Source organism: Coffea arabica, chromosome 1e (genome assembly GCF_036785885.1).
Source record: "Coffea arabica cultivar ET-39 chromosome 1e, Coffea Arabica ET-39 HiFi, whole genome shotgun sequence".
Taxonomy (NCBI): domain Eukaryota; kingdom Viridiplantae; phylum Streptophyta; class Magnoliopsida; order Gentianales; family Rubiaceae; genus Coffea; species Coffea arabica.
Window position 1 is genome coordinate 51,975,592 of NC_092311.1, and position 13,861 is coordinate 51,989,452.

The 13,861-nt window shown below is 37.8% G+C and overlaps 1 protein-coding gene across 2 annotated transcripts; it reads right to left on the minus strand.

The window, feature by feature from the left end:
• Positions 1 to 1,377: 1,377 nt before the first annotated feature.
• On the minus strand, positions 1,378 to 12,991 carry LOC113714206 (CLIP-associated protein). 2 transcript variants are annotated; one of them, XM_027238000.2, is made up of 21 exons: positions 12,376 to 12,991; positions 11,212 to 11,367; positions 11,019 to 11,081; positions 10,767 to 10,835; positions 10,427 to 10,592; positions 10,117 to 10,278; positions 9,136 to 9,233; positions 8,426 to 8,500; positions 8,280 to 8,348; positions 8,100 to 8,185; positions 7,898 to 8,015; positions 7,608 to 7,706; positions 7,118 to 7,457; positions 5,148 to 6,943; positions 4,908 to 5,009; positions 3,901 to 4,005; positions 3,682 to 3,756; positions 3,541 to 3,609; positions 3,373 to 3,441; positions 2,380 to 2,481; positions 1,378 to 1,774 (listed from the first exon to the last, which is right to left on the minus strand). In XM_027238000.2, the coding sequence occupies exons 1-21, from the start codon at positions 12,706 to 12,708 to the stop codon at positions 1,613 to 1,615; spliced, it is 4,314 nt and encodes a 1,437-aa protein (XP_027093801.1). In that variant the 5' UTR covers positions 12,709 to 12,991; the 3' UTR covers positions 1,378 to 1,612. The 2 variants fall into 2 exon arrangements, with proteins under 2 accessions (XP_027093801.1, XP_071918835.1); XM_072062734.1 differs by lacking the exon at positions 3,541 to 3,609.
• Between the last annotated feature and the right edge of the window lie 870 nt (positions 12,992 to 13,861).

A 13,861-nucleotide genomic window follows, 5' to 3' on the forward strand; every position in this document is an offset into this window, starting at 1 on the left:
TTTTTTTTTGGCTTGGTTTCCAAGGTGTTTGCCGACCATTTGTAGCCGGGTCACCCGCTCCACAACGGTACCTCTTACTCTGCGTAGAGGCAAATAAACCCCAAAGGACGCTGGCGGATGGTTCGAATTCCCTCTCTCTACTTCCCTCGCCCATTAATTTCTATTGGATACCGATTCAAAACTATTCTCATTAGGAAACGGTCACTATTAGACGTATGCACTGAAGTTACAACTTAATGGTAATCGTTTATTTGACAACAATTCTTCAAGTCATAATGCTTCGAAGATCAATGTGATCGTTCTCATAAATGTACGTCACATCTCTTCACATTATGAATCCCTCGTATACTTCACTGAGAAAAGAACAATTAGGGCTCATTTGGTTTATGAAGATCATGAATACAAAGGGAAAAAAAAAGGCAGTTAGGAGCATGGTTCAAAGTCATGGTCGCGATTGCCGTTTGGACAGTTCCACATCGATCTTGACATATCGGTTACGGTCTCAATGAGACATAAATTTTAAAATATTTAATATTCTAAAAATTGTGAATAATATAAAAAAATATAATAAACAAAAATAATAAAAAAATAGCAAAAATAATAAAAATTCGAGTTGACTTGAGCTGATTCGAAACGACTCGACTATTACTCGACTGTTTCTATCCTTCTCGAAGACATCTCGGTGACTCGATCAAGTTTTTGGCGATCCATTATCTCAAAATTATCTCATCCCGAAATCGTATCAGAGAATTCCATTTCGGTGACGACTCGATTGAGTCTTTGAACCATCGTGAGAAGAACTCATCTGACAAGAGTGTATTATTAACCCTCCTCCTTTCCATACTCCTTCATTTTCAGACGTTAATGATTCGCCCAATCAGTGGCAAACCATGACAACAGGATGAAATAATCTTCTTTAGCGAGAGTTAGGATATTTACCTCAAAACAAGTTGATTAGATGATAATACGACTAGAACTTTGTACACCTTTTTAACCAATTTTAGTCACTTAGGTTGAGAAGGGTAATCTCTGTTACAACAAGCTCTAGCAGTCATAGCCGTGAGCAAGACGGACAACATTCTACCATGGTTCACAATAATTCACAATTGGTAAATCATAAATGGCTTCCCGCGGGAAATATAATACATGGACAGCTGATGCTCTGAAGCTATCTGCACTGCCACTCCAGGTCATTCGAGAAAACGGTTCAGAAAGTATGGAAGAATACATACTACTAACAGACAACCATAGTAACACAAGTAGAAAGATGGAATATGTATCATCTGCTGACAACACGCAGATTCCAGGTTTTATTCGTCAATAACAGTCATCCATAGCATAGACTCTTAAAGGCTAAACTTTGGTAAAAGCACATGGTAAATCCAAGATCCCAAAAAATTGTGAATTTCATTACTGGCGTCTGTACATTCTAAAAAGGTTGTTTCCCAAACCAGGCACTCTCCTCAACTCAATCAAATAAGTCAAAAATGGAAAATAAACCTTATACATAAAAAATACAGAATAGGCCCACCCTGCAAGAGAATTATATCACACAATTTACAAAATGAACAACCAAAATTAAATTTCCGCACCAACCAAGAGCACGTTGCAGTTAATCATGCCCAGCATCAATAGGAGCACCTGTCCTGGCTTGTGATATTCTGTTTGCATAGATAGTTACTAATCGCAGTTGAGTACTGTTCAGCCCCTCCAAATGTGGAAGAAACGCTTTCCCCAGCATGATATAGATGTCAACAAGACAGAACACAACAGTCTGCCACCAAGGATGAAATACAAATGTTAAAAGGAAGCTATTAGAAAAGAATCTACATACATTTTCAACAAAAAAGACGGCGTGAACAAGCTTTCTACTCCAGCAACCTAAGGCAAATCGACAATCTACACAACTACACAATGAACAGAGACAATCCGCCACAAACAAAATATCCCAGGAGAAATAAAGCCAACAGTAGAAATGCCCCCATAATGCACAAGAGAGTTTTTGACCTCAGCCAAGATTCATTAAGAATGAGTACTCATTTTACCCCAAAGTTTTCCATCTTTTTCAAAAAGTAACACCCATCAGTCATCCCACATGTCGCATCTTGAAAGCCAACCATCTAGCCCTACTTCAATCATTACCCAGCATCAAAGATCCTAGCTTAGAAATAAACCAATATTCTTCTCTTGTAGGGATTTTCAGATTAAAGGGTTGGTTAATGATGAATGATGCCTGAATTAAGTTTCCTTACTTGCAAAACTACTTGCTAGATCAGCTGACGGAAAATACTCACTAGCTCAGCTGACGGAGTTCAAAAGGTCGCTAGACGATATTCCAAATCCAAAAATGAAAAGCTTGCTAAACAGAACACTAGTTACCTTACGAACATCAGCGCTCTGGTTGCCAAAAGCATCAAAAAGTGCAGGCAGAAATGAAGATAACTGTCTCATCAAATCTTCTTGTGACAGCCTCCCGACAAGCTGCAAAACAGACGGAGCCAGATCAAATAAACCACACAAGCAAACAATTTCAACTTTTCTCTCATTAAGACATTTTGTATTTGATATAGCCATTTCTGCAAGCATGTTATCATTAAGAAGCAGCTGTCTCTTGTATAGATTGTGTATTAATCTACTATAACAACATTTATTCAACATTTCTTCTGATACAAGGACAAATTTGACTGGATTCAAAGGAAGGCTTCCTAGATATAGAACACTCAAGTTGAGAACTATGACTAAATTTCAAATGCCATTGGTGTACATCCAACTAAACTGATTAACAAAGACACAGCAAATGAGTCTCGACTTCCAAAACAAACTTTGCTGATAACCACCAAGAATATGAACACTGCAGCTATCTTACAGGATCAGCCATGCCAGAACAAACACAAATTTCCTCCATTTGTGACACAGACTCTCCAAGTAACTCCTAGGTTTCAACTCCCCTAAAAGCCACCCCATAAAGGCCAAAACTTAGGTAGACCCAGTCTTCAAGGACCCAATAGCTCAGATTGTGCCACACCACTTCACCAAGTGGTGTGGCACAATCCGGGTCATTGGGTCTTCGAAGACCACCAAGTGGTGTGGCACAATCTGGGTCATTGGGTATTTGAAGACCAAGTCTACCCAAGTGTGAGCTCCCTATAAAACTATCCTGAACATGTACCGACACAAGTTTTGGTAGTTCACAATTCACATGACAGAAGCCAGCTTGTTGAACATATTTTGCAACAAAATGTCAGTGGTTAAGCTTATTGAAGGATACTTGTATGTCCGTGGAAATTGAAACCGCACAGTTCACACACATTTAGGCAACGAAGATGGGAAGAGATCCAAAAGAAGATGATAAACCATAAATAAAATTAATACCTTCGTCAAACAGTTTATGCAAGTGACGAGAGTTTTTTCATCTTCAGTAACCAGCAAAGGGACAATAACCTGCAAAAGAAAAGGTAAACCATGGAGCAAGCTCAAAGAACTAAACCAACCCAGTACAACCTGGAGGTGTTAAAAGCAAAGAACAATGTTATGACTTACGCTTAAACATCTAAATGGATCATACTGTGACAAGACTATAGTTAAACAATGCTCTGCTTCATTTGAAACCTGAAGCAAGAAGTTGCTATAAGACATGAACTATAGGTTACACAGAAAGAAATTGGCCAGAAAACACATTACTTTTGGAACAATATCTTTTGTAACGTGAAGCAGCTTTTCAATCACAATCTCAATGGAATCCTCCATGGCATGTTTCTAGAAACAACAAAGAAGTGTTAAGAAATGCAAATATAAGAATTCCATACTGAAAATGAACTTAAGCAAGGGAAACTTATGGTTTAAAAAAAAAAAAAGCTTAGACATGTCCACAAAGAACCTCAGGAAGGATTGGAATTGAACCTGATTCTTTAGCATTTCAACTACAAGGGAAAGAGCAAGTTCCCGGATTGACGAATCAGAATCGTCCAACACTTCCAATACAACTGTCAGAATCTGATTGAAATACTGCAGCATAACAAAGATCAATAAATAGTCAACAAGAAGATATCCCCCGAGAAGAAAGAAAGCGCGTCAAAGCAACAGGCTACCATCCATAAATCACATCCCTAGTGACAACCCATCCCCCCAAAGAAAAGAAATATTCTATCCTTAGTCTTTGACCCCGTTTAACTGGTTTGACTTTCGCAGCAAATTGAGGTAGAGCAAAACAAAATGATGTGAGATAACGCAAAAGAGAAAAGGTTGGTTTTCCTCGTGCATTTGGTTAAGTAGAAAATGTTTTGAGTGAGAATGCAAATTAATGCATGATGTCAAACATTCTAGCAACTAAAGTTCACCTAATCAAACATTCTAGCAACTAAAGTTCACCTACACATTCTGCAGAAAGATTAGATTGTTTCCACCAACTTCCCGATAGACCAAACAAAGAAACTTACTACTTAAAGTTTCTTTTCCTTCTCCATTCATTCAACCGGCACCTTCAGGTAGCATAAAGCTAAATCACCATCAACGCCAACATCCTGGTCTAAAACAAGCATTCCATATTTACTACATATAGATCTACATATAGATTCTCCACATCAATGTTTTAACTTCAATTACATTATCCAATAAGCCCAAAAACCATCACAATTTCCTCATTACTCTACATTCATGTTAAATTTAGTCACACTCTTCCTATATTTACTGCTCTGCATCAAATATCCTTCTCTTCATGCACTTGAACCATCATCGCTCACATTATCTTCCTTACCAGCAACTACAATTTCAGTGGAATTTGTGCAAGGCATTTCACTCTAAATTGTTTCTATTGAAACTTAAATCCATCTTGCCTAAATGCAAATGATAATCTACTGTCAAGAAAAACAAGGAACTATGACATGTAAACTTGTGAGGGAATCATTTACCTTGCTCCAAATAGATTCATCATTCGCTACAGAAACTTCAACTAACTGCTGAAGTGCATCACGCTTGTTTTTTGTAGGACTTCCATCATTCCCATTGCAAATCTACAGAAAAACAGATAACATAGTAAAGATGCAACATATGAGTTGAACTTCCAGTTTCAATTCTCCACAGAGAAATAAAAATGCTCAAAGACTAATTAGTACAGCTGCAAAAGTTCTTATAGTCCAAAATAAACTTACAAGATGAAGAATTTGAGGAATGCTTGGCCCTGTTTCTAAAGCAGAGTTTGGTTTTAAAGCTGCAACTCTTGGAGAATCATGTACCACTTGAAGTGATGTTTCAATATCAGCTGCCAATGCCACATTCACCCTTTGATGGTTTGATCCAATTAACCCATTCAGGTCCGCACGTGGCGTTGAAGTAGCCTCTACATTAGCAGTGCTGTCAACACCTCCAATCTGATCCCTACTAGTCCATGATCCAATACTCTCACTGGTGGCATTGGCTATGTATTTCACATCCTTGGAATTAGAGGCCATGACATCATTGTTGGAACCAGTCTCTAGACCATTATACAAATATCCCTGAATTTCATCAGATGCTTGACTCACAGAGCCTGTGATATGAGCTAACTCTTTAGCAGAGCTCCACTTTCTACCCCCATCACTGTCGATTGAGCCTGAAGAATATCTTCCCAACAAAGGATTCTTCTTTGAGGCTCCAACATATCCCTCTTCAGAAGAAGTTCCAATGACATCAGAAGGATCATATAAAGACTTTGAGCGCTTCTTGTTCTGCAAAAAATTCATCAAGTCTACTTCTATACGTGGGGTGTACTGTTTAAGGGCTCTCCTCAAGGAATTTTGCTCTTCAACTGATAAGCTGAGAATAAAATTTAAAACTGCTACTGAATCAAAGTGGGTGTACACTGATATGATACATGTAATTGCTGCTTCCTTTAGTTTTGTATTTTTATCATGCACCAATGGCGTCAATTTTGCAAGCCATAGTTTTAGGATTCCACTATTACCAGAACCTTCAGTGTTAGATGCATGCTTGTTGAATGAACCAATTGCAAATTCAATAACAGCCAGTTTAGCTTTTGGAGAACGCTGTTCATCCAATGATCGAAGCAATGCTGGTAAAAGAGAATCTATACCATATGTCTTGCCAACGGTTTCCAATGTACTTGAGCAAGGTTGTCTTACTAATTCTTTTGGATCAATCAACCTAGAAAAAACATGGGGTAGTATTCTCTCAACATAACTCTCAAAGGGCTTTCTACAAGCTGGGATCAGATCTGCAAGCGTTGAGAGAGCAGCCTGTGCCACTTTATGATGAGGATCATCCAAATGCTGGAAAAACAATTTCATCACTTTCTCAAAACTCTGCACAATTTCTTGAATTCCACGTGGACCTTGCTGCAAGAGAGACCTCAGATAATTAAACGCAGCAACTCTTGCACTCCAATCAGAACTGGAACTGAGCCCCTCACTCAGTGCGTCATGGAGTGATGTAGGACCCTCAACAAAGTTAGACATGTCACCAAGTGAAAGCTGGCTGTCATCAAAGCTCCTTCTCCTGCCTGCTGACATTCGTCCAGCTGCATTCTTCCTCAAAAGCGGCTTTTGGAAATTGGGAACATAACTATTATGGGACTCCCTCAAATTGCCATCTCTATATGGTGTATCTGCATAATGTCTTTCAACATGAGAGTTCATAGTTCGCCTGGCTTCTCTAAAATCAAAATTCTCTTCCAGTAAACCTGTTTCATGCAGTTTTTCAACTTTCTTGGCTGAATACGATGAAATTGCTGACAATGACTCACTGCCTGCACCACCTCGGTATGATAGTCTACCTGAATCTCTGGAAGCCTGAATCTGAGAGATTATATCAGACATAACCAGGCCCCCATTGTGACTATTACTTTTTGACATTCCAGATGTTGTGTCCACTGCCAAAGCATTTGCGAGACTATTTGAAGCTGGCACAGCAAGAGGAAATGGCGGATCACGAGACGATGGTGGGTCAACTCCTGCACTAGGGGCAATAAGAGGCCAACCAGAAAATGTTAAACAGTAACTAGGGCCAAGCTTCAAATAGAAGATTCTTCAGAAACTAAAATGATGATTCAATCACAGCAAAGAACTTTTTACACTAAAAGCAACAAAATCTGTCACAACAAGAGAAGGAACAGAGAATTAAGTACCTAGATCCAAACTGGATGATCGGCTTTTTTCCGATAAATTTAGACCCCTGAGCATGCTTTCGATAGCAGTAACTTTCTCTTTGCTTGCATTTAGCACACTTTCAAGGCTACGTTCTGTGCTTTTAGACGAAGACTTAGACTGTGATAGAAAAAGCCCAGACGAGATAGATGTCCCCGAGGATAAGCTCGTGCTTCTATCCATCGCAACTATGGCAGAAGTTCCATAACCAGGTAGGTTGGAAGCAGATGAATGAGAGGTAAAGGACATATGCAAACTCCTTTCGCGAACAGAAGGAGAAGCATGACGCCTGTGGATGCCACCATCCTCATCGTTTATAATCTGTATGACAGCAAAGCTTCAGTAAAAAATCTTCAAAAGAAAAATTATAGTTTGGCATGCTCCAAAGTTACATACATACATAGATACACACACACACATATATATTATGGTTTTAAGAAAAATGACAGTCTAGGAAATAGAAACACATACCCTTTGTATAGCAGGATCAAAGGACATGAACAAGCGACGGGAACGCTCTGGCCAAGTTTTTGCAAACATTCTAAAACATGTTCTTGCAGTTGATCTTACCTGTCAACTTACAGTATGTCAATACATGATAATGCTGCTAAACTTAAAAGAAAACAAAAGCTGAGCCACAAGCAACACTTTGCTGGTTCTATTATACGCCGATGACAAACAAATAACGATGGAAAAAAATTCAAGAACAAGGCCGGTTGTAGGAAGAATACATAAAGAATAAGCTGGACAAAGATCAATACCTCACTCATTGCATCTGCAACACAACATTTAATAAGCTCCTCATACACTTCAGCTGAGCGTTGTATTTCAGGGGCATCAGCCCAGTATTCCAATATCAAAAGTGCATATTCACAACACCTGACATTGTGAGAAAAGGTCCTATAAGCTCAAACAAGAACCCACAAATTCAACCCCTACCTTGGAGGAAAAACAGAATCTCACCTTGCACGAAGAACAGCACTGCGGTCATTTTTGGCAGAATCAGCTATTCGAAGAAGTGAACGAGAAACTTTGCAATTTCGCAACATCTAAATTTTGAGAAAAGAAGGATATGAATTAAAGAAATAAATTCAAATACATGAGAAAAAGGACTAGCTTAAAGACTAGCATATAGAACATTACCGTTTTTATGCAGTTATCTGCAGATTCTGCAATGACTAGTACAGTTATTACAACAAGCTTGAAAAGCATCTGAAGTCAAAAGGCAATGACCAACGAATTAGATAGTGAAAAAACAACAATGATCAACAGCATAGAACTGTACTTACTGGAATGAACATCTCAGCACAAGCCTCAAAATCTCCCAAAAGCTCTTTCGATAAGAAAATTAATAGATGGCATGCCTAAAAAAGTGAGGAAAAAAAATATGATATAAGCTACAGCTCATCAATTAGACATATTAGGAAAATAAGTTGAAGGTAATACATACAAAATTACTGTGACAATCATTTTCCAAAGGAAAATCATCCCAATTCTCAACCCATGGACTGTATGAAAGAAATGCAGACCATGGAAAATAATTTATGATCCATTTACACAATTTAAAGAGAAACGCCCGATTATCAAGCAGTTTCCACAATCCAAAAGTAAAGCCCTAACAGTTTTATGACATTGCCAGAAAAGATACATACAACTATATACCTGGTATAAAATTTAAGTAGGTGATCCTCTTCAAGATTTTAAATATTTCTCTATCTTTCTTAACCATTAAACTATGATGACCCATAAACATGACATTATTGGACAAATTTCTGGACAATTTTGTCTCAATAAGTGATTCATCTTCCATATCAGAAGATAGAAAAGGGTTATGTGACTAGACTATCAACTGGAAAGACATCTCCTAAAACATAGAAACTACAGATTGTCAGCTCCTTCCAGGTAAACAATGCTACAAACTTCCTTTTGGCCGTAAAGTATATCAGGAAATAATGCAAAAAGAAATCATGGATGGAACAACTAATAATTTTTACGATACCTGCTTCACTATGCTAGATCTCCGATCAGATAATTGTGTGCTAAGAGGCCCAACAAGTTGCTTTAGAAGCACTCGAAAGCATGGATAATCAATTGCACCTGATAGAACTCAAATGAGATTGTAATACAAAGTCCTAATCCTCCCAATGAAAATTACATCAGATCAATGCTAAATTTTCACAAGAATATACAGTTTGGGATATGCTAACTTTTAAAAACACTACATGTCATGCAATGCTTTGGAAGAAAAAATAGATTTGTGCCAGCTTATAGAAATACCATCAAAGGAGTAACTCCCACAAAAGTCATTATCTTAAAGATGGAATAAAGAATACCCCAAAAAAAAAGAAGCCTGTAACTACATGATTGTCAAACTTAAGCAACAAGCCCATCAAACTGTTCTTCGAGAAAATCTAAAGCCAACTATTAAGGGTTCAACAGAAGATCAATACAACACTACCTCTTGACCTAAGTATAAGATAGCCACAACTTGCAAAGAAAATTTGTCTGTAATAACATTCTCACTGAAAGCCTAATAGCAATATATTATCAGTACGTAAATGTTAAGCAACATTTGTTCCTCAGCTCCAAATGCAAGACCCAAGTCAGAAACTTCTTAGTAACCCACTTTCATTGAAATACCAACACTAGCTATGTAAACCAGCAACCGAAAAGGAAGGAGAGAGAGAGAGAGGTCAGAGTGTAGCCAGTTCTCTTTTAAAAAACTACAACAAACATATCGAGACTTCTGGTCCAAGACAGGTGCCTCTCATACATTAATAAATAGAATGCACCAGCTTCTTTGGAGTGGTGAAATCCTTTTCCATTGCGAATACACAGATACACAGAGCAAGATATAAGAACAAATTTCTCAACCAAAATTCAAAATTCACAAGGGTTTACTTTTCATATTAGTTTTGCTGCTTTCCTATTAAAGAGTTGCAGAGAAAGGAGTAAAGGATGTCTTGTTCAGCAAACAAACCTCCAATTACAAGACCTTCGACTCTTTGCATGGCTGCAATTCGGATAGACCAATCTTTATCTGGTATAAGGGTAGAAGCAATCTTCTCAAATTCCCGAACCAACTCCTTCTCTGAGTAAACTTTGATGGGCTCTACAGGTTTTTCTGTGACATCACCATCACCTGCATAAGCAAAGGGCAAAGAAACAGATAATATGACATTCTACAAGGAATAAGGCGAACAATAAAAATGAAACAATTTGACACCACGCAACTCAATATATGTCATCCAATAAAAGTAAGCCTTTCATTAACATCATTATGCACTAACCTCCAAAGAGAGATACCTCACGTGTAGAACTCTTGGCCTTAGGACTGCTCTTTTTAGTACTAAGGTTGGCAGACTTGATCTCGCTAGCAGCATAATTACTCACAAGTCCATCAGCTGACCTTACTTTTGGCTCAATTCTCTCTAATCTGGCATTGATATCTTTTACCTACAGTCAGTTGTAATTAAAGAAGAGTCACTTAGAAAACAAAAACAAGGACAACGTATTTAAGTCCTTCCATGTCATAATAGAAAATCCAAACCCACAAGGCAAAAACTGATGACAAACCACTAAAGCTCCTATTTGAAATACTAACAAGATACAGATCGAGCTACATAATACCATTGTTGCAGGAAGATTTTGACGCTGAAGCTCATCACGAAATTGAGGACCAATCTGATTATACATCTCCTGAAGAAGGAAATGAAGTGAAATTAATGCATCATGATCAGTCTATTGCTTGTTAAGACATGAGCAAATGGTGCCTTCTTCCAGCACAAGAGACAGGAGTACTACCTCAGCAAGCTCAAATAATGGGGGGTTTAAAATCACTCCAAGATGTTAAAAAAGATTTTAAACATGCAATTCAGCTACCTCAATACATGATATAGCCGCTTCACGCACAGCAGGATTTGGGTCATTCAGCATGTACAAAATCTGAACAAACATAGCAGAAACTTTATTTTAATTTTCTGTACTTGAAAAACTTCACCGCATATATTAGTTCTAAAATATACAACCAAATAACACGTTGTAGTAAAGGTTATCAAGAATAATAATTCCATACAGGAGGAAGAATAGCACGTTGAAGCGGAAGCTCAGTGGATGCGAAAAGACCAATTGCTGAGGTGACTGTACGTGCAAATTCTTCTCGTACTCTCCAGCTCTTATGTGTCCAAGCATAAGACCCCGCTCTTTCAACAATAATTGTTGGTGAAGAAACCTATTACAGGATAGCAATTATTCTTCAAAAGAATTTAAATCATAACAGGAATCTCCAGCATCTGAAGAATGGTTCAAAGAACTGTAAACCAAAAGGGACTATTATCTAAGTAAACACAACAATAAACACTTGATATAGCAACAGCATCTGATGATAGACAGTATTGCAGTCTAAGTCATATTTTACAGGAATCTCCAGCAGTCCATAGCCTCACCATTCATCCTAACATTCGATCTTTTCATATTAATGCACATCAAAACTGTCATTTCCTCAGTTAATGAAGCAAAGACAATAGGGAAGTCGACAAGCATCCTTCAGTCCTGTAAAGTTCTCCCGAAAATTTAAAAGTAGCAACATGTATATTCTAACTGAAGCCATTATAAATGTACTTTTAAATATCAGTATCCAAATCTTTTATGGTCATAAAGATTCCATAGCAAACAAATTCAACTAAAATGCTAATTAAATAAAACATTAGTTTAATTCACAAAAACTATAGTAAATTCAACAGTTATTAAGAAAAACACTAGTTCACATTTTGGTTCAAATAAACCCAATATAGAGAACACAAGTTACTCTATTTCCAATTCCTAGTACCTAATCCAGTACCCATTCTAAAACACCATAAACTAATTCGGTGAGGTTGAAGTAGATTTCGCCATCAGAACCAGATCAAAAATACCAGGATTACCAACAGCTCCCCGCCTTCCGGAGCAAAAGAAAACAACCAAAGGAAAAAAAAAAGGTTCTCTTTCCACAACACGCATCATCAACTTAGTTAGACAAGATTTAAGAATAGAGCTATCCGCATTGTCAATTTACTCAACTTTTTAATTAAATTATTCAATATATTCAGATACATCAGCCAACCACCAATTCCAACTAAGCTAATCCAGCAAAGCAAATACCCGCAAATTCACCAGCATCCAATGCTGAATTCAACGCCAAGCAAATTGCACGAAAACTCATTGAATTGATAAAATAGTAAATGAATTTAAACACCAATACCTCCATTAGAGTAAGTAAAAGCCGGCGAGCGGCGTCCCTAACCGGCTGTTTCGCATCTCCGAGTCTCTCAACAGCGGCAGGAACTAAGGCATTGAAATGAAGCTTCAAATGCTCACCGGAAAGTACCGCCGCAGAGGCGAGGGCTTGAAGAGCGCCCTGCGAAACCCTAAAATTATTATCTTTCAAGAGATCTAAGCAGGTATCAACAAGCGACGTAACTTCCGAGGAGGATAAGCTCTTCCTGGAAGCTTCTAAAAGTTGGTGAAGCCTCTCCACAGCCGCCATTCTCTCCTTGGTGTCCTTGGCACGCGCCAATTCCAATGCCTCCTCCATCTTTTTGGAATTAAACTAGGAGTTATAAGTTAGGGCTCCGATCTGGTGCGACGAATATCAGATCTGAGTGGGAATGGGGACTATGGGGAAAGAGGGAACTCGGCGGAGCAGTGATACAATGGAGAAGGAAAGTGAAGAAGACAGTGTGAGTGAGTGAGTGAGTGCGTGTGTGTGTGAGAGAGAGAGCAGCAGTATGTGCTGTGTGTGTAAGAATTTGGGTGAGGAAAGGGATGTGCTAGATTGACGGAGGAGCGGATGCAGGATTAGAGTGGGAGGCTGATCTGTCAATGTTGTTGGAGCAGTTGGGAAAATCTTTTACTCTCTAACCACGGACCCTGGGGGGATAACTCAGGAAAACACCTAACGTTTTTTAGGAAGTTCAGTGACAGTAGCAGTTCTATTTTACTGGTACGCTATCTCAAAGCGGAATTTGTTAGAGTAACATGTGGGTTATGTCGATGGGGTTCTGTTTGAGGCCTTCTGCAGTTCAGAAACGACTACGTAAATTTGTTTTTGTTTCACAAGAAACAAAAAATTCCTCGTGGGAGCCGTATTTGTTTGCTTTCATTTCTCTGGTTTCCTGAAGCGAATGTTTTGGAGCAAAAGTTGCATGCTTGTCGGATTTCATTTATTCATTTGTTATTGGATGTTATGTTTACAAAGATTTCATTTCACTCGTGAGTGAAGGTAATATATAATTCAAATATATTAAATTTAATATTTAACAATTCAATAATTTAATAGATTCATATTTCAGTTTTCAAATTTCAATTTTATCAAACGAACCCTAAGTGAGAGGATTCATACTAATACATTTTCAAAATGAAGACATACCGCTTTTTCTCTGTTTTATAGCACCTCATTAGAGCTGATAACCAATTCCAAGTCCTAATGAGTTATACATGGCCTTATTAATTTACTTGCTCGTATCATAAACATATATATATATATATATATTTTATTTTATATATATTATATTCAAAAAAAATGTTACAGTATTTTTAAAAAAAATTATCTCAAATAATTGCCTATCAAAACATTGCTTGTCACAATCAAAAGACGCATCTAAATAGAGGTATTTATAAATAAAAAAAAACTGCAAAATCAATCGATCTAATTTAGATCGGATTTCAAATTTCACTGCAATGGAATT

Coding starts and splice junctions, on each gene's coding strand:
- LOC113714206 (XM_027238000.2), bottom strand. CDS start 12,708: ATGGAGGAGGCATTGGAATTGGCGCGTGCCAAGGACACCAAGGAGAGA. Junction 5,010..5,147: donor TTCCTCAAATTCTTCATCTT/GTAAGTTTATTT, acceptor GTTTTTCTGTAG/ATTTGCAATGGGAATGATGG. Junction 4,006..4,907: donor ATGAATCTATTTGGAGCAAG/GTAAATGATTCC, acceptor GTTATGCTGCAG/TATTTCAATCAGATTCTGAC.